Source organism: Nothoprocta perdicaria, unplaced genomic scaffold, assembly GCF_003342845.1.
Source record: "Nothoprocta perdicaria isolate Ctin4 unplaced genomic scaffold, notPer1 scaffold_457, whole genome shotgun sequence".
NCBI classification, from domain to species: domain Eukaryota; kingdom Metazoa; phylum Chordata; class Aves; order Tinamiformes; family Tinamidae; genus Nothoprocta; species Nothoprocta perdicaria.
In genome coordinates, this window is record NW_020455707.1 from 121,689 (window position 1) to 142,908 (window position 21,220).

Below are 21,220 nucleotides of genomic sequence, written 5' to 3' on the forward strand. Positions count from 1 at the left end.
TTAAGCTAAACTCTGCAACGAAACCAAATACCCAACTAAAGCTGAAGCATTAGTCTTCAAAGTAAAGGGTTAGTTCTTGGCCTCCTTCCCTTCATACTTCTTTGTTCTACACTCTTCCTCCTGGGGTATTAGGAAAGCAGATTAAGAAGAAAAAACACAGCACAAAGCTTAGACCCAGATTGTAACAGTATGTTAAGGAGTTGCAATTAATTGGGCCACTTTGCAGGAAAGGCTAGCCAATGCTCATCTGAATGTGGCCCTCATTCAAGACATGCTTTTCTGGACAGTCTCCAAGACAGTCAATTTAGTTGCTGACAGTAACTGCTGCAGCTTTGAGAAAGGAGGCATAAATTCTTCTTAATGGGAAGCCATTTGGCTAGGAACAGGCCAGTAATTGGTGTTGATACAGGGAAAAGGCAAAGCTGGAAATTCTATACCTCCAGTGCTGTAGGGCAAAGTCACAAAGGAAATTTTTTTAAAAGACTGGTATAAATAGTGCAGCTTGTCCAAACGGTTTGCGCTCTCCTCCTGTCTAGCACCTTTTCTTTCCGTACAGCTCCATAAAATTCCACTGACTGGCCTCAACTGAATTGCCAGCCTTTCACCCTCGGTGCTGCTGCGATGGGACCATGTGCTTTCCAGAAACAGAGAGATCTTGCTTAGAAACAAGCTTTCTTGCAAGCTTTCTTTTTCATAATAGCAGCAACAACTGTGCAGGACAAGCATATGCCACAAACACCAGAAGCTAAGGGGGCTGCTTCCAGGTTTATTATCAATGCACAAGTGCAAGAGCTACACTCCTGAAGTGCTTTAATATCATGATAACAGAACTTTCCTTCTCTTAACCAAATTCTTAGTGCCCAAACTCTGGGATCAGAGCACCGGTGTAGATAAACATACCTTCCTCTTMGCTCAACATTTGTGCATTTGCTTCCCCATCGGCACACATCTTAAATCCTAGCTCGGCTGCTCTCTGAGACAGGCACGCTTCCTTGGGCAGCACCATGCGTTGGGCCCTGCTCCCTGTCAGATGCCCGTGGTGCCACCCAGTGTTTAAGAACTGTTTACATCCTCAAGAAAAATGTCATTACCTTTTTGCTCAGCCATTTCCCAGAGCTCATGGGCTGCCTTGGCAGACAAAGCCATGGGGTACTCAACGAGGACATGCTTCCCAGCTTCTAAAAAYGTTCTGAAAAATACAACAGCAATCTTGAAGAACTGTATCTGTTTTAATGTTTAAAAACTATATGGAGACTATTTCTGGCCACTGTGCTTACTGCTTCTCACTTCTGCAGTCAGCCCTCGATGGAGAAATGCACAACACGGAGTAACAGAAGTAAAAGCCACCTTTCCTAGCAGGATGGTGCTGTGGCTACATCACATTTTGCAAGCACCAGGAGAGCTCAGTTTTATTTCTGCTTTCACCACWGGCCTCACTCATTTGCAGCAAATCACTAAAATGCTGCAGTATTGAACACTGCAAACTCTGACTTCCAGACATCAAAGAGGAAAACTGAATCCTTCCTCCATCTGATGTGTGAGGAAAGGCTTTGAATTCTGCTTTAAACTGCCTGTATACCATGCAGAGGCCTAGAGATAGCTGACAGAAATTATGAAACCTGAATGCATCTTAATCTCAACCACGCCGTGCTCTAGGGAAGGCACTATCCCTATGTTTTTAGGGAAACAAACAAACAAACAAACAAACCCAAATACCTGATGGTTTCTTCATGACTTATGTTCTCCGTGCTAATGAAGGCTACATGGATATCTTTGCTTCTCAGAGCATCTTCCAAGCTAATCTGTTTGGCCTCATTAATTTTGCCCAGATTTCTCCTGGTTATTAACACAATAAGCACAAAATAAACACAAAAACACATTCAGGGCATATCATTACAGTCCATTCTTCCCCATTACATGCTGTGCAGAAACACTTGAAATTGTTCCCATGCTCACAGTCCCAGTAAGTAACACACGGGTAGAAAAGGAAGTTTGTGGCCAGGAAAGAGATAGGCACTTTCAGAGAGCAGTAGAGTGCACAAAAATAAATAAATTAATTAATAAATAAACGGAAATGTTATATATATAATTATATATTAAAAATATAATATATATTATATATATCATATATTTTTTATTTTATATATTTTATATATTTTATATATTTTATATATTTTATATATCTTATATATTTTATATATCTTATATTTTTACATAATACATACAGTATATAACATATAGTATATAATATATAAGGGTCTCTACATATTTTAATATATTTAATATATACCCTTATATATTATATACTATATGTTGTATTCTGTATATATTATATGTATATAAAATATATAAAAATATATAGAGACGCATATATATAATTATATATATTATATATATGAGAGTCAATATATAGATGATGGTATCACTATAGAAACTGTGAATCTCTTTTTTTTTTATATATTTTTTATTTAATTGTGCAGGGGCGTTGGACTAGATGATCTCTACAGGTCCCTTCCAACCTCAACAATTCTGTGATTCTGTGAATTCTGGGTAAATAAGCATCATGACACAAGAACGGTTTTAAACTGATGCTACGTGCACAGCACATCAGCCAGTGCTCCAGGAGGGAGCTCTGGCCACCGCCAGGAGCACATCCCCCCAAAAGGCTGCTGCTCTGGCAAAGACTGCAGCGGACACCCTGGTAATGTTGGGGTACGGGACACGGAGGATGAGCACAGCCCACAAGCGGGACCTGACAGCAAAGACAGGTAATGCCTGCCTGTGACTAGGCTGCAAAGAGGAGTGCAGCATTTCCAGCAAGGGAGGAAAACTGTCTCTGAACTSTCTTTCCATGTTTTTCCCCACAGAAGTAGTGGAAACCCTGTCATTAAAGTCGTTCAGTGCTAGCCGCAGCCCTGCTTGGCAGGGCAATAAAGGGAATGACCTAATGGATCCTTTCTGTCTCCAACAGCTCTGACTGCATGATTTAAATATAGCTGGAAAAAAATATATTCGCAGCCTGAGATTCATGCTAGCACCACCTAACTATTTAAAACCTTCCTGCTTTGCTGTCATGGAGCAGGCGGTCTAGCAGGAATGCTCCGGGGAAGGTGTCTGTGCAACACAGTCCTGCTAACCCGTCCCTGCTTTGAGCTAGTCAGAGAAACAGCAGCACTGCTCTCCAAAAGGCACTTTACTGTAGGTACTAAATTATTGGGATTTACTTTCAAAAAAACCTACAGTTTCAATATCTGGTTTTAAAAAAATAAATAGAATTTTATTTCACAGTGTCAGGAGMTCTATAAAAATATATATTTCAACTTTTCTTTTTGTAACACTTTAAACATTCCTGCAAACTTACTCTACACATTTCACAGAGATATTAGCTCACTGGTGTTCCTGTCATAAGTTTGTACCATCCTGAACCTGCAGTGAATTTCAGTCAGAATCACRTTTCTTTTTAATCACACATATCCAGCAGTGAGAAGGGCTCTTAGCTTTTACTGTAAATAGAGTAAAATCTGCACAGTGTCTCATTAAGGCAGCCTATTTGCTCCTCTTACAAAGTTTTYCTGTGCTCATTTCCCAGCTGATACTCAGAACAACATGCATATGCACATAAACTTTCCCTTGTCAGAGTGCTGTGAGTGCAAGAGAATTATAAAACATTGGGTATTTATGTCCTCTCTTCCCCCTCAAATAATAATCCTCTCTATTACAAAGGCAAGTGCATAGGGAAAAAGAGACATTGCAACACATATTTACAAATATTAAACAAGCTCAGATAAAATTTCTAACCTGGATACAAATCCAAAGAGTTTCAGCTGCTCAGAAGGGCTGGAAGGCATCGGATTCATCAAATCTCGGATCCGTGCTAAGCCAGCAATTCCAAGTCCAACCACGACGGTCCCAAACATCTTGTTAATCTGACCAATGGAATGAAAAAGAAAAAAAAAGACTTTTTGAGAGGGGGAACACGGGAAGCTGCACTAGCCCTTTGGGAGGCTGCACTAGCCCTTAACCCCACTTTTACTCAGTTCAGCTGTCAGCAAGGAGCTGACAGATGTGATGCTACAAGGAACTGAACCCGCTCACATCCCATTGAAATGCTGTTCAAGTGTTTCAGCAGGTCAGACGACTGGCCTTCAGAGTGGTATTTAGCAGTTATTAAACCCCAGCTCTAGCACAGACATCTTCCTTTCTACAAAAGGAAGGCAGACGTCAAAAGTGAGACATCCTTCTATYTATACCACAGCTTCCAGCTGGAAAGAAGCCAAGCTGGGTTCTGCAAACCCCGCWAAGTTTTACACAAACTCGGTTCACCTCCTGCGCAGCCGCAGCACCGGCTCCTCCGGGCTCATCCAYGGGCATTAACACCACATAGCGGCACAGCCAGGACACTTGGGGTCAGGAAGTTTTTCCTCCCCTTTTGTAACAGCTGTCAAACTCCATAGCGCCAGGATGAAACTCTCCACTCACAGTTTGGCCAGGATGCTTGCTTGGCATTTCCATGCTCAATGTAAGCGCRGCTCACGGGATCAGGGTGCCCGCAACACAGCTATAACAGTTCTCACGGCGCTAGAGCTTGAGAGCTGTTAAGAAACTACATCAGCTGGTGAAAAAGAAAATAATAATAACAAAAAAAGCCCTTACCCAACCACATACCATGTCTAAATTTTCTTTACTACATATATATTCCTGTCACTGCTGAATTCGGCTTACTTTGTACTTGCCAGATTGTACAAGAGTAAAACACTCAGTGAGTTGTTTAATATGAGAGAAGAAAGGAGTGATGTTGGAAGAGATCTCCAGAGGGATTACAGCGACGAGTCATTATCAAATATTTGTGGTACAACATCACGACACCGCTCACCAGGGACAAGAGACGTGTGGGCTCTCGGAGAGGAGAAAAGAGGACAGCAAGGTCGCCACCACGTGAGCTGTTGAGAATTACATCTGCAAGCACAATTCAGGGGTGGATTCTCATTTACATCCATTTTTCTCTACAGCCAAAACAATGCAGAATTACAGGATAACCTAGGTTGGAAGGAGGTTGTGTGACCTAAACCCCACTCAAATGAGRTGTCAACCCAATTGGGCTGCTGAGGACCCAGCCACACGTTCTGGCTGTGTCCATGGTGGAAATCCAAGAGCTTCTCAAGATCCTTTCTGCCGTGTTTGACCACCTTCATAGTGAAAGTGTCTTTCTGAGCATCTCCAGGTCTGGGATCAGCTTCTCTAGACAATGCAGAGAGCAAAATCCTCCCTTCAGAAGCAGAACAAAACAGCTCCCTCAGCCCCCCTTCACGGCTGCAGATCCTCCAGCTGGGCCGCAACTTCACCCCAGGCCCACATTTCCCTCAGCCTCCCCTTTGTTGCCAATGTATCCACAGAAGTCCTCCTGTTGCCCTTCATGTCCTACTTTTGTCTGAGCTTTGGCTTTTCCAGCTGCATCCCTGCAAGCTTGGGAAACATCCCTATATTCTTCCCAGGGAAGTCCTCCCAGCTTCTGTCTCTGTGGGCCTTCTTTCCACGTTTGAGCTTTGAGGAGCTAAAGAGGAACCTCCAGGGCAGTCTCCCATGGGATCCTACCAAGCAGATCCATCAGCAACCCAGGACCTGCTCTCCTGAATTCTGCAGCTGTAATTCCATAAATTTAAATTCTTAAATGGCTCAAGTGTGAATGAGGTCCAGGTCAGCTGAAACACAGACGCAGCCCAGCTGCAGAACAGCTGATTGGGGCTTATCTTACATTCAGAAATGTCCAAGGTTACTGGAGTCTTTAGCTCTTCATATTTGCTTGCTGCCTTTAGTGGAGCTGACATTGGGAGCCACGCGGCAGAAAACCCTTCTGAAGCCTTCACAGTTGCTGTGAAAGAACCGCTACCTCGGCCTAGGTGTCGGCCCCCAACCAGGGAGAGAAGGAGCGAGGAGCTGAGCAGCTTCTTCCACTACCATCAACAGCAAACATCTCTCAAAAGACACCCAGGATGTCAAACATCGAGCTGTTCCCTTCTCCTTTGAAAAGCTGGCCTGATTTCATATCCAAAGAACAAGTTCTGACCCCCCAGTGGGGCCGGATGTGGGAGAAGCCAGATCCTTTGAGCCCAGGAATGAAGCCCGTCCCTCGGCAACTTGCTGCCATGGCAACGAGCCAGGTCTTGGAGCTCATTGAGGTTTTGCCGGTTCCTACGGCGCTCACCCAGGGAGGGACAGACGCTCCATAGGCATTGRAGAACCTGGGCTCGTGCATGCAGCTACAGCTGCAGCAGCAGCGCTCGCGTCTCTTCCCTTGGCGTTGCAAGGGCACCTCTCACGCACCAAGAGGCCGGTCCCRATGACTATGTGAACACAGGTTCATATACAAGGAAATAAGGAGGTTCTCAGTTCCTCCTTATTTCAAAACGTTACRGCAGGACAACAGTTACAGTCATCTGTATGTGATGCCAATCCTGGCTGTCGGCTGCCTTGCCTGCCTGTGTCTTTTTCTTGAGATGCGTGACCTCGCCTAAGGCTTTGACAGGAAGATTTCAGTGGCATTTTCAAGGCTGCTGAACCTCAATGCCCCTCGTATTGCAAGATCACACACAGTAGGGCAACAAAGAGCATCCAGGAGCATTTCCCTCCCTCCTTTTCCTCTCCTAATTGGCCAAATAAAAGAAATGGGGCTGGTGAGAAGATCCTGGACGAGCTTCCTTCCCGCTCAGACATGATCAAAGCGCATCGCTGCCATCTGCAACAACCTCTCCGGCCTGGGCACCGCAGCTCCAGCGCTCCCATCCGGCAGTGCGGAGCCCTGCACGGCRCCCAAGAGCCGTCAGGAAGGGAAACCCAGCGAGGAGGCTCAGTTACACCCACGCATCTCTCGGTGACTCTTCACCCTTCTGCTGCTTCCCCGTTCCTTCATGGGTGAGGTGGTTACTCGGCAGCAAAACGCGCTCCGCAGCAAAGTATTCCAGGGAAATTTTGCAGTAAAATACAAATTTTCAGTTGAAAAAACAGTTCAGGGAGTTTGCCTGATGGGTTGGGTCACACAGGAAAATGCACCCTGTGCATTTCCTTCCCAGGGCAGCGCAGCAGGACTTGAGCCCTTAATCTCGAAAGTGCTACAGAGGCAAGCCTGAGGCAAGCGAGCTTTACCTGCATTTTGTGCAATGCTCCTAAGGAGCAAACTCCACAAAAGTGGAGGCAAAAGTGCTCCTAAGGGGCAATGCTTCACAAAGGGGCAAAACAAAAGGAGAGAACTTGAGAATAAAYACCCTACTTATGACATAAATGCCCTCTTGGAGCTGTTACAAGATGAGGGAAGGTACCTGCCTTTGCTGTATATTCATAGGGCTTATTTCAACCAGCTTTATGCTCCTCCCTGCAGTTTTCAAGGACTGGTTCYCACAGGTATGAATAAGTGACTCACATCAGAAATCAAAATATTTTGCCATTAATTTCATCCACAGTAGCAGAACAGTGACGTGGGAGGCTTTCCTGAAGTGCTCCCAAACTGGTCTTTTTAAATATGCTACTTCAAATGACTAGCACTTTACACTCACACCTATCTGAGGACTCGCAGACACCTTATATATGAGTGCTTAATCTGAAAACGCCACTGCCAAGGCTATCTCACCTCTGCATATTCAACAGCTGAACTATCTAACGCCCTAAGTGGTTCACGGGGAATTTTCACTTCTCCAGGGCCCGCTCTCACCACTCAGATCTTTGCTTATATTAAACTTGTAACTCTCTCAGGCCAGAGTGCTTGGTATGTTGCCATTTCCCTCCTTACTGCTTAGAAACACACTTAAAAAAACACAGCAGTCACAGCCACCGTGGCAGCYGCCTCCCACTACTCCTAAGAGCAAAGGTCCCTAACGGCAGTTTGGCCTCTGAACACCAAGAAAAGCCCTGACAAAACCCACCCTGCTCAGGTTCTGCTTCTGTGCTCCAGGCAGACGCGTCCAGCGGTGAGAGCAAGAGCTGGTGACACCGCGTGCAGCTTGTGCCAGCACCGCGAGCACCGACCCTGCTGGGGCTGCCAGCAGAACTGGGAGGAGGCATCGACGTTAGCAAAATTCGACAGGGTGCCTTTCTGTTAAGACTTTTTTTCTTTCTTTTTTAAGGCTAGAACTGCACAAATGCCCCAGTTCAGCAGATGATTCAAAGGCAGAAATAACCTTTGCTCTGCAGGAAATGACTTAGACACTTCCGTCRCTAGATGTGCTCGAGTGCTCAGCTAAGGCCTGAACAATCCTRTCTAAAGGCAAAAAAATAATTGTCTGAACACTAACATGCTCGAGTGRGAGTTTATGTTTTGGTCGCCTTTGCTGCAACCCAGAGATAAAGAAAAGCCTCTCTTTGTGGGAGAAAGAGATAGTCACAGAGGTAACAGCCAACACTCTGCCCCTTTGCTGCATCTCTTTAAAACATTAATGCTGGGGAAAATGAGAGCCATAGAGGAATATGCTCAAAAAGCTGCCAAGTCCTTTTACTATCTCTATGTTTTGGAAGAAGACAACAACACCTGGGGACCATTTTCCCTGGGAGCACTTTGGTACCATCTTATCTAGCAACAGCCCCATTTCTAAGGAGCTCCCTCACGACCCACAGCTTCCTGGTAGGCACACAGAGTCTGGTCCTAACCTTTAGGCATAGAAGACATAGGCTCGGTTCAACTTCCTGGCTSTAGAGCTATAAGGTCTAAGCAACAGCTTTCACATCACAAAATAGTCTCTCACCTGACTGGCACCACAAGAAGCTTTTCTCCTAGCCTTTAATGGCTACTTGAACAACACACCTGCATAGTCTGATATTTATATAAATGCCTCTGTGGCCAGCATTTCTGATTAAAATCTGGTTTTCCAGCTGGCTGCCAAAGCTGAAGTCAATATTATAAATACATATGGCCAGATGTTATGTTACAGGTGCCAAACAGACRGTTTTCAGAAATACTGAGGTGGTTAATAATAAATGGCGGCACTTATAATGAAAATACCATCTCCAATATTAATACCTGAGCCTGAGCAGAAAGGAATTACTTTTTTTTTTTTATTAGAACTCACTTTTGAAACCCAGCTCTACTGACTACAGCACTTACTGTCCCCAGCTCTCCTGACTCACGCAGTGGGGCCGGCTGCTCTCCGCAGCCTGCAGCTCCTCAGGGCCACCACAACATTCACAGATACTACACAGCAGCGTGAGAGGCACCGAAAGAACCTGGAGTTTTTAATGTATCCCATTCCCCATCCCGTGGTGGGGTGAATCACAAGTGCGGTGAGAAGGTGGTCGGCTAGCAGCTGCAGCACTGTTGGGTGAWCGGCTGGGCAGAAGCAGCACATGAGCAGGAATGACTGGGTTTTGCCCTGTTTCTCTTCCCTGTCCAGAGTCTCCCTTTGTGGTTCAGGTTTGGTTGTGAAATAATTGAGAAAAAAAGACACACACTTCTACAGAGGGGCTTCAGATCTGAGCAGAGCAGTTCAGTTCTCCTCAGTTTGGCTAGTTCTGTTTGTAATTCTGAAGGGCCTTAGCTTTTATTTTATAAAAATAGCATTTTTATTAAAGAGTTACTTATTAAGATTTCAGGGAGTGCTCTGGAGTGAATTGCAAAAAGCCTTGTGAACTTCAGGTGAGTAAACAAACAACTCCACATAATCACAGCTTCATCACTGCTATTCTTTAACCGGGGCTGATATGTGGCTCATGAGAATACAAGTACAGAGAGGAGAGCCACCAACAATTCACAAACATTTGCTTGGGGCTTTAACATGCTGTAACAATTCTTGAACRTGAATTCATGCGCGGTGGTGGGAGAGAAGGAGAAGAGTGTTATTACTTTGGAGTTAAGTCCAGGGTTAATGAGTGTTCAAGAGAGTGAGCCATGGTATGGAGCTACCGGCAGCACACAGGTCCAAATTCTCCATGAGAAGAAACAAAATTCTTGCTACAGCACCAACTTGTGCCTCAACACASGCTGGAGGATTATAACCCTGGGTAAAGCTAATGTTAGCTAAATGGTGCTAATTCCCCCTCCCTAAAGGATGTGAAACATCAGCAAGCAGCAGAAACTGCTCTGCCTCTCCCCTGAGCTRCACCCTTTGCTCGCTGAATGTTCCTGCAAACCCTGAACCATGAGAGCCGAACTTGGAGCGGATCCCTGTGTATCGTGACCCCGCATCCCCCGCCCTCCCCGCAGGGAAATAAAGCCAGAGGAGAGTCTCTGCGTGTCTAAGGCTCTGCTTAGACTACCCAGGCTCTGCTTACACATCAGTTTCTTACACAGATGCTGCCGTTCTGTTTAATTTATAAATTAAACAGTTTCTCACATTCTATCAATGAAACAGCCGGACTACCCGATCCTACCTGCATTTTGGGGGACACACGGCTCAATCCAAACAAAAGAGGTCAAGAAACTGGGCTGGGAACTGCTAAGGAATCTGAGCACACTCCCTTCTTGCTCATCTTGTTCATCTTATGCAGGGAAGAAGGGGACAAGCTCTTCTCATTGGTGGCCAGCGATAGGACGAGGGGAAATGGGCATAAGCTGAAACACAGGCAGTTCCGTCTGCAGGTGAGGAGGAACTTCTTTACTGTGAGGATGACAGAGCAGTGGAACAGGCTGCCCAGGGAGGYTGTGGAGTCTCCTTCTCTGGAGGTCTTCAAAACCGGCCTGGATGCCACCCTGTGCCACATGCTCTAGGCGTGCCTGCTTGAGCAGGAAGGTTGGACTAGATCTCTAGAGGTCCCTTCCAACCTTGAAGATCCTGTGATTCTGTGATCTGTTTTCTCCATGTCGCCCATGGAGACAGGAASAGCCCCAGCTCACTTGATACATTCCCGAGTGCTGGAATGCTAACTGCCGACCTCAGGAGTGGCTTCGAAGCCATTGCTAGAGCCTGAATGAAAGCCATGATGGGCAATCATGGAAAAATGTTCCAAAATGGAACATCTGCCCCTGGGTTTGTCCAGTTGGTACTATGGTTCTGTAAGCAATTTCCTCATCAGAAAAWCCATAACAGATCCAAGAAGCTGCATTTCCAGACTGTCATCTTACTTTCTCTCAAAAAAATGTGCTGGGTGACCTATAGCAAGCAAATTGCATTCCCCTTCCCTCTCAATCCTGCCCAGCTCCAAAGCAGAGGAAACGTCTCTCTGCTGCAAAGYACCTTCAGGAATGACAAACAAACCGGATCTATAAAGTGGCCATCACCAAGTTTGCTTTCAAATATCTAAATAAAATAATGCATTACTATGCACAACTAGCAAATGTCTCTTTTCTTTCTGTTGCTTGCTACCAAATTTGTTTGCAACCCTAGCCCTGCAAAGAATTATATGCCTGCTTAGCTTTAATCACGAGCAATCCCACTGATTTTAACAAGAATACTCCTATCTGCTCACTAAGAAATAGGAGCCTTTGTTGCTGAGCATAATATTAGTAGACACAAGAACAAAACACATACCCAGCCACCGGCACATCCTGTTAATACCTTTATGGACTCACCCCAGGAGATGATATCTATCTTCCGGTCCACGGAAGGTCACCAAATCCCAGCTCTGCGACAGGATGACCTATTTTGAGATTAACCCAAAACATAAACCCACCCTCCCTGCTGCTACGAGCTGCAGCCACTATAAAGCTGGGGCTTAGCAGGGCTGGAGAAACCCTCATTCCGCACAGTGAGCAGGACRGTTCTGAAGAGCAAGCAAATGCAGCTGGCCAAAAAAGTGTCTTTGTAACCTTTTTCCCTCAACCCCGCCATCAAAAATGGTTTCTTCCTCCTAAAATGAACAGGTTTTGATGGAAAGCATTTGTTTTATAACCAGATTAAGATCACTTGAGAAGTAGATGTACATAACATTGTAACCTTAAAAAAGATGCATGCAATGGCTAACGTGCGTCATTTTATCAGTCTGCCATTCAAATAGGGCCTGGAAAAAAGTAACGGATGCTTTCCGTTCCCTTTAAGYTTTGGAAAACTGCCACCTGCAGCAACTGCTGGAGAGGAGCAGAGGAAATAAAAATAACAGGAGTAATCCCTMTTACCTTTAAAGTCCCCTCGGTGTTTTACTGTTTTTATGTTATGAGCCATCATAATGCTCAAAAAGAGCAGAGGCCAGTCGCCAGCCCTGTGCCTCAGGAACTGCCAGCCTGCAATTCAGCGTGGTTCTGAAATCCCTCTTACCTATTAGGATTCTCCCAAGAAATTGAAATTCTTCGTCGAAATATCAGCCACTAGAGGGAGCTTTTGGAATGCCATTTGCCTTGCAGAGATAAAAATTAAAGTGAATAAAGTATGTTTACACAAGGGTTACAGGAATACTTTTAAGGTATTTTCCCACGGTACTTCAATTGCACCGTATGCAAATGTTTGGCGAGAGCAACACTTTGTGTGTAACCGGGCACATTTCAGAAACAAATTCCCCATCTCCCCTTGCAAGGTCTCCCCCATGAAACCCCACGATTTCGGCAAGCAGGGCAGCCGCTTGCCATGCCAACCAGCTGGCTGGATTCCCCTGCAGTTTTGATCTGCACRTACAGTCGGACGCCTTGGCACGTGCCTAAACCTGCACCTTCAAACCTGAATGTGCAGGCCCAGAGCTTGAAACTCCTAGGAAAACCGAACTAGCAAAGCACAAGCTACAAAGCAGCTCCAATTTACAGCTCCCTGCCTCTTTCCAGATGCGCCATCCTCAGATTGATTGCTACAGAAACGCTCCAAGAGAAATCTAATCAAGAGCCATCAAGCCGCGGCCTGCAGCGAGCAAACAGAAGCTCCTGCTTGTGACAAGCCACTTRGCCAGTTTACTCAGGGTAGCATCGGTTCTAGATACTTTGTTAAATTTTCCTGCACTAGGTAAGATCTGTATTAGCCTTTGAAGTTCATGATCCCCTCAGAAAGGTCTATAGAAAACCTAAAACTAATGAAGATGCTTAAACAACACTGCTCTTCAAAGCTTCATTTTTTTTCAGCGGTATTTGAGTGAAGTGATTGAGAGTTTTGAGATTTACCCTGAAGTTACCTTCCTAAGAGAACTCCGTTCTCTTCTAAAAGTTCCTTTTCTCAATTGCACCATTCCTTTAAGTGGCCAGAGGACATCAAGTTCTGRCAAACAGAAGGGCTACCCTGGAACACAACAACTGCCAGTGGGAGCCAAAAAGCCCTTTTTAATACATAAGGACAATTGTGCTCATTAGTTTGGTTAGTGTTGCTGCTCTTCTTAAATCTTGGTAAAAGAGCCTTACACTTCCTTAAATTTCACTCGAAAACCTTTGTGCTCGCCTCAATTAACAAAGCATTTTTAGGTTCAGGCTGTGAAATTCAGAATAATTTCTGTGATAGGTATTTATTTTTGCAAGTCATTGCAACTTTATAGATTTCTGCTTTCTGTATCAGGCAGCTCCCTGCTCTGCCCGCGCCAGGTCAGACTGCTGCAGATAACGAAGGCAGAGGAACTTTACAGCATCTCTAAGCAACACGTTTGCAGTGATCCGCAAGCACAGGCCATTCGGACCCCTGTGCTTGGCTTGGGATTAGCTGGAGCCAGGGAAAAGGGCACGATGGTGCCGCCAAATATCAGCCTGGGAGCTGGACAGGGAGTTCACGAGTTGTGAGTACACTTGCTTCAAGGCCAGACAGCTTTTCCTCCTGACTAAGTGGATTTTTGTTCCACAGCCTGGGGTAGAAGTTCATTCCAGACAGACACATAGATAAAAATAAGGAGGAGATGGGTATTAAAAATAATTATGAGGCCAACTGGAGTAGGAAAGATGTGAGAATCTTCCCTCTCTCTAAACCAGCACAGGACCAGCTGTACTCTTCTATTTTTACAATTCTCTTGCTGTGCTTTCTTTGCAACAATATTACAAATATTATTAGATAGAGCTGGCTGTCACCACAACCCACCCAGACAGGACTAGGCTGAAAGTCCCTGTCAGAATACTGATATTTCTAAACAGTGATTAGAGTCAACAAGTGACCAGTTTATTTCAGCAGATTTATTCAGCAGCCCTCTCTCTTAAGGTCCATTGCAAATACCAGCCATATAGAAATGGATGGTTTTAAGAATACTGGGCTAAATACATGGATAGCTCTACTGTGCAAGGAAACAAAAGTGAGATGAATTTCTAGAGCAAAGTTTAGCATAGCTGTTGCCATTTAAGAAGGCTGCAATTTCCAAATGAGTATCATGTTTCTCAAAGCAAACATTTTCCATAGCCACGGACAAAGGTTATCTTGAGTTCTGGATGATAAACGTAAGGCAYTTCAGGCCTCATTCTAGCATATACTGCAGTCCAAGAGAGTCGAACAGCAAACTCAAGTAATCAATACTCAGTATATATGAAAAATTAGGTCTACTTTGTGCTACGTTGGAGGTAATGGAAGCAGACAAGTCTACAGGCACTTCCCATGGCAGGATCGTACCACCCTTGTTTATAACCTCATCACTTAACAGGCACTGAAATGTCACCAGCACAGAATTTATCTTCATCCTCTTCTGCAGGCTCTGCACAGAATTTTAACACAGGAGAAACATAATTTTAGAAGAAGACAGAGGTTAACAGAATTTGCCCTCTCCATCCAAATGTTACAAACCTGTGATGTTATGAGGACAAAAGCTCCGTCCTCTATATATTTATACCTGCCACTAGGTCTAAGCACAGAGAGACACTTACACAAACAGGTTGCTCATGYTTCCAGCAGAATACACTGTGGAAATGCCTGAGAAAAATCAGCAAATTACTCCAGAGACAAGTTTGAGCAAGACACTACAGCTTCTAAGCTCATCACTGAATAACAGGCTAGCCAATTTTCTGTTGCTAATCTGCTTTGCAATCTGAAAAAAAAATCTCTAAGGATGGTTTGCTTTAGCAGGACAGGTCTGCAGATCTTTATAGTTTTTAGAATAGCTAAAAAAATCCAAGGCATTTCAAATTGAATGACTAGGGTGTCAACTTKCCCCTTGTGTCCTGTACTACCACTCTCTCTTTTTTAGAGATTCTGTGATTATTTATTAATTGCAAATTTTTATAGCTTTCACTTGCTCTCACTCAGAGAACAAAGGTAGCGACAAGACAACAAGAATCTCACATTTTCTGCCTATGTATTTTATTAAGAGAGAAAGCTAATAAACACAATAACATGACTGGAGCCATGGAAGAGCCTTCTTTATTAGCAAATGCAGAGCAGCCTCTAATTTACTGTTTAGCACAGTCAGGGCAATATAACAGGAAAACTAGCTGCCCAGACCAGGATCCTTCTACTTGGCTTATAACACTATACTGAGAAAAAAATATCCACAAAAACCCTTCTGTTAGTCTAACAGTTGAACACAAGTTGATAAAGAAAGTTCAATTCTGTTTTTACATGGWGGATTCCATCCACCTGGAATAACAGGATTAGCGATTCCGTTTCATTACCTTTCCCAGTCAGGTGTTTTCTGCACTTACTTCTAATTAGCAGAGCAGATCTCTCTCTGGGTTGCAAATGTCTGTAGAAAATGTTTTAAGCTCACTTAAACAAAGAGCCAAACCTCTTCTTGCCTAACTGGGAAGACCAACCACATCCATATATTTATCACCGTTACAGTTACTTTATGAAGTTGCACGATGTAAGCCCAACAGCTCAGTCCTCTGTGCATGACAGCACTTCTCCACATGACTTCAAAGCCAACTACATAGCAGGGAGATAGACCCTCAGTAACGTTTGTCTCCTAGATTACAATTGGACCTATGTACTCTCAATTAATTAAGGATTAAACTGCTTTTCTTTCCTAAAGTCCACTCCCTCTCCCATCAATGAAATATCCTTTTTAACTCCTTGTACTATGCTTGTACTGTACGTTATTGAGAAACTTCTCTTACTACACTGAGCACTAACTGAAATCTTCAGAAGGATCCAGTTCCTGAAAACAGTGAAGGAGCTGTTCCCATCTCTGCCAAAGTTGCTGTATCCCTGTGCTTCTCACTCTCCATTTTACTGAAATCTTGACACCCAAGTACAGGATGGGAAGTGATTCCAGTATTCCAGTCTTTASTCAGAAGCTGTTCAGTTCATTTATCCTTTCACCTTTATTGGTCTCATTAAGGACAGTTTATGGTCAGTTGTGAAAAGGAGCAAAGATGAAGCAGGCCTTTTGCTCATGGCGTTCCCACATGCTGAGGTTACTCTCTTCGGTTATTGAATACTGAAGACATTTGTCACTAAAACTAGATTTAAGTTGAAAACTAAGGATAAACATTCTCTATATAAGCCACACAATGTAAGTACTGCCCTTCCTTTAAGGATAACACATGCCACCCTTCATTGGCCTAAAACTCCCAGTTGCTTCCAAACAGCAACTCAATTTCCAAAACTAGTGAGATAAAAAATATAAAATTAGGCAAGCTGGTGAATTAAAATGAATATTTGTTTGGAAAATACTAGTTCTTGGTATATAATCGGTGAAGAATATTTTATTCCACACAGGAAACTTCATTAGCCAGGCTGTCACCTCATTACTTCCCTGAATATAAGTTTAACAAATTTCTCTGTAGTTTGTGAAAGTTAAAACTTTACAATGGATTCCTATTATCAAAACAGATTGCTGGATTTTCTCATTCATTGGCACACACCACAGGAAGATGCTCAAACCCTGTGTCACCAATTTCTAGCATTGTGTTTTTCTGGGCTAGCAACTGCACTCAGTTAACTGTCCAACGGTCGAATGATTATCTTTACCAGAGGAAAAATAATTTGGCAAACCAATGCAAAGAGTCTGCTGATGCACCACATTATCATCTTCTATTGCCCCCAGTACCTGACGAAAGTTATTTTGCCTAAAACCAGTTCAGTAAGCAGCTGCTCTAATTAACACTAACTAGCTTGTTTTGAACACCCTCCAACACAGAAGTACAGCCTGATGCCAGGAAAGTTACATAAAGGCTGAACCTATCTTTCACTGTATTTACATGGAAACAACCATATATTTTCTAAGATAGTTAGAAAAAAAGTGGTTGCTATGACTACTGCAAAAGTAATATTAATAAAATGCTTATCTATTTTACAGGTGGAGCTCTACCCCATATCAGAGAACCTAAGAACTGCCTCTATCCCAGCATGGGCTACCTGGAATATTTCAGTGTAGCACCAGCCCCACCACATTCCTTTGCAATAGGAAAAAACTATCATCTATGCTTTGCACATGGGTAAACTGAGGCACGAGGATAGTGGTCTATTTTTTCCAAAGGGGTGTCAAACATCTACAGCAACCGTGGATTTTAGCAGAATTCGGAGGAAGCCGTGCAGGTCCAAAAACAAGCCCAGAAAACACGCTGTGCTAAAGGTCTTGAATGAACTGTCACTGTCTTCCCAGACAGCGCCCTGGCCAGTCCCTGGTACTACTTGTTTACATTTACATCATTTATAAACTAATGCTGGGCTTCAATACAGAGGACACATTTCCAAACAAAGGGGTTTTCAGTTTTTATTTCCCCTGTCTTTTTAACCCCTTTCCCCCCCCAGCCCTGCTTTAGCTGTGGCCTATTCCCTTCACTCCGGGAGGTGTCTGTCCTCGGAGCAATAGAGCCAACACAGATTCCAAGACTCGCTGTGCCCCCCCATCCCTTCACAGCAGCAAAGAAGGGGGAAACTGGTGACAAGCAACCTCGGCAGGGGAGGAGGCAGCCCCAAGAGTGAAGCACTGCTTCCAGCTCCCAGCTGCTGCTAGCAGGGATTAATTAATAGCCACTAACCTCTTCAAGTGCACAGGAGAAACGTGATCCYGTTTAATTTCCATCCACTGCCGGCAGCTCCTTCTTACCCAAGGGCGAGCAGCCGGAGCATATCAGCGTGCTGCTCTCCCTGCTGCTGCTATCAGTGCAGCAACACCCTCCAGGCCAGGAATCCAATAAGGACACACGGGGCGGGCTGTAGCCAGCAGCAGAAAGCCTGGTACCGGCATTCAGGCTTCCCTAGGAACCCGAGCAAGAAGCATGGGGGAGTGGGGCAAAGTCCTCACGATCCTTCTCCTCCTCAGCAGGACTTCTCCCAGGCAAGACGTGCAGAGCRGCGCTGCCGAGGCGGCTGTGCCTGCCAGCCTCCCACGTGCCGCGGGGCTGCGGCTGCAGGCCCTGCGCCCGCTGGGGCAGCCGGAGCGGCCGCGGGGCAGCGCCGCCCACCTTACACAAGCTCCCTTACTCAAGATGCCTTCTGCCTTGGCCCGCAACGCCACGCTCAGGCCCTGGCTTTTCCTTAGGAACACCCCCTTCCACCAACCTCCTCGCGCACGGTCATGACTTATCCACAAGCATCACGTTCCTTCAGGGCTGGGAAGATAAAATGCCGCAAGGCTGGGGCTGTTTTCCCCTGGTTTGTAGTTCCTGCAGTGAACAGTGTGGATCCAACAGGCCGTGCTACGCCGTGCCGATGTCGGGCGCTTGCAGGCTACTAGAGCATCCCAAACTGTATCGCGTTACAGTACAGGTATGAAGGATCAAATTTGGCCCTGGTTTATCTCTAATGGAAGAAAAATAACCCCAGATCTTTTTCTTTTAATCCAAGTGTGTTCAGCTCAATGTGTTCCTCACAAATCTTGGCGCTCACTAGGTGTACGTAGTAATGGCATAAACAGTAATCTGGCTTCTTCCTATAAGGCTCAGAAAAAGCAACTCAATTCTAGATTCCTTGAACTCTTTATTCTGAAATTCTGCAGGATGGGATACACCTTTCTTTTCATCCTTTTCCATTAATTTCTTCTGATTAGTGAATCCCCTGGCTTCTCTGCTGCCATGTTTTCTGAGGCAGAGCTCTAACTCAGGCAAACTCCCATGGACTTGCATGGCTTAACACCAGCACAGCTTTTATACTGACACTACTACCCTGATGTTTTAAGCGTGTTGCAAGATGTTTCCAAAATCTCCTCCTCCTCTCAGGTAATTGTGAGGCAGCTGAAGGGCTGATCCTCAGAGCAGCAGCTCTAATTAAATGGTTGCAAAAGGACAGAAACGAGGAGCTCCAGAGGATGAGGAAGGAATTACAGACTAGCCGAACCAGTAGAAAGCTGTAAGTTATGTTATATATGCTATATATGTTATATATGTAGCATATATGTTATATATGTAGCATGGTGTTACATAAAGGAGGGCTTGCAGGCTGGGAGATAGGGCATTTAAAGATACACGAGTTCAACATATGGGATTGCTAATGTCTAGCACATGCCTATATGTTTAGTATAAAGGAATGAATCAATTAGCACATGATAGGAAGCCGTAATAGGAAATAATGCATATGGGACTGATTGGAAGCAGCTGTAGCTCCAAGCCTTTGGATTCAGCAACAGTGCTAACACTGGTATAGCCACGTGCTCAACAGATTCCTGAACCTGCCTGATCTCAAAATTAACTTAGAAAAAAATATACATCCTTTCCGCATTCCCAGATGCATCAGCTCCCAAAACAAGGGTAGGAGCAACACACAACCAAACAGGAGGGCAGAATTGCCTCTCTTCAGCGTAAACACACAGCGCATTTCGGTTAGGTTAAACTGATCAGGTAACTACACTTTTCGGTACTACTATGTTCTGCCTGATCCGCTGTATACAGCTCCCAGCGTGCATGTAGTTCTGCTGATATATAGATGCCTCTAAGAGTCTGCCCCTCTTTCCATATGGAAATAACATAGAGAGCAACTATAAATAGTGAGTAGCCTTCAATACTAATAAAATTTCCCCAAAAATTGGATGGAAGCTGTAGAGCTTTCAGCATTTCTAATAACAAGGACAAGGCTTCAAGGCATAAGCATAGCTGGGAACTGCAGACAAGCTCTTGGCACAAGATCCTCCTTTGGGTCYGAACCATGTTTCACTTAGAAATCTGTTTTATATAAGTTGAAAAGCACATTTTTTTCAGATAGACTAGCTAAATGCTAAGAGCTGTGCTGCCATTCAGAAGGACCCAGACAGGCTGGAGAACTGACCACAGAGGAACCTCATGARGTTCAATAAGGACAAGGGRTTGCACCTTGGGAGGAACAACCCCAGGCACAGGACAGATTCGGGGCTGACCTGCTGGAGAACGACTCTGCAGAGAGGAACCTGGGAGTCCTGGYTGATGACAAGTTAACCACGAGAGCCTCGTGCCCTCGTGGCCAAGAAGGCCCATGGGATCCTGGCTGCATCAGGAGCAGTGTTGCCAGCAGGTCGAGTGAGGGGATCCTACCCCTCTACTCACGTCTGGGGAGGCCGCACCTGGACTATTRGGGGCAGTTCTGGGCTGCTGAGTATGAGAGAGATGTGGAGCTTCTAGAGAGGGTCCAGCAGAGAGCGACAAAGATGATTAAGGGACTGGAACATCTCTTGTATGAGGAAAGACTAAGGAAGCTGGGCCTGTTTRGCCTGGAGAAGAGAGGAATGAGAGGGGATCTGATCAATATTTTTAAGTACCTGATGGGAGAATGCAAGGAGGAAAGGGCCAAACTCTTCTTGGTGGTGGTGACAGGACAAGGGGTAACRTGTACAAATTGAAAAACAGGAAGTTCCATCTSCATGTGAGGAAGAACTTCTTCACTGTGAGGGAGACAGAGCCCTGGAACAGGCTGCCCAGGCAGGTTGTGGAGTCTCCTTCYCTGGAGATCTTCCAAACCCACGTGGATGTGATTCTGTGCCTCGTGCTTTGGGTGTCCATGCTGGAGCAGGGGGGTTGGACTAGATGATCTTTCAGTCCTTGATCCTTCAAACCTCAACCACTCTGTCATTCTGAGTTAGACCACCTGAAGATAGGATCTTAGTATTAAGGGAGGAGGATGGAAAAAGGTTACAAAAACAATTTATAACTTTGTATACAAAACCAGCCTTTTAGCAGGGCTTATCTGCATGAGCRTAGGAAGAGCTCCTGTTAGAACTAGCTGCCTCCACTTCCTTGTAGTTGTGCTGTATTTCTCCTGGTCTACTTTTTGTCATCTTTTCACATCTTTTTGTCAGGCTCATGTCATGGACATGCCATTTTATGTCCTGTTTCTCCCCACTCTCACCTTCTTCAGTCCTACAGGCCTTTGAAACCTTAAGAAGTACCTGATGTAGGCTATAACCTAGTAATCTCCCACTTTTCTATTTCATTAGTAATAAAAAGGTAATGTAGGCTAACACGATCACTCCAAAGATGACAACCACTGGACGCTCTTCAAGGAAGAAAAGTTGTATTTAGGAGAACTCAATAAAGTTCATTGTGTTAGTGCAATACTAGAACACAGCTAAAACA

At 44.7% G+C, this 21,220-nt stretch overlaps 1 protein-coding gene across 4 annotated transcripts in view; it reads right to left on the minus strand.

Moving 5' to 3' along the window:
- BLVRA (biliverdin reductase A) overlaps nucleotides 1–21,220 on the minus strand; it is a 30,122-nt gene that overhangs the window by 7,652 nt on the left and 1,250 nt on the right. The window contains exons 1-4 of one of the 4 annotated variants that reach the window (XM_026046705.1): nucleotides 17,720–17,999; nucleotides 3,799–3,926; nucleotides 1,717–1,836; nucleotides 1,092–1,189 (exon numbers count right to left, since the gene is read on the minus strand). In XM_026046705.1, the coding sequence (XP_025902490.1) occupies nucleotides 1,092–1,189; nucleotides 1,717–1,836; nucleotides 3,799–3,917 (337 nt within the window). In that variant the 5' untranslated portion in view covers nucleotides 3,918–3,926; nucleotides 17,720–17,999. Of the gene's footprint in view, nucleotides 1–1,091; nucleotides 1,190–1,716; nucleotides 1,837–3,798; nucleotides 3,927–4,479; nucleotides 4,492–12,170; nucleotides 12,213–17,719; nucleotides 18,000–21,220 lie in introns of those variants that run through there. The other 3 variants (XM_026046706.1, XM_026046707.1, XM_026046704.1) reach the window with 3 other exon arrangements.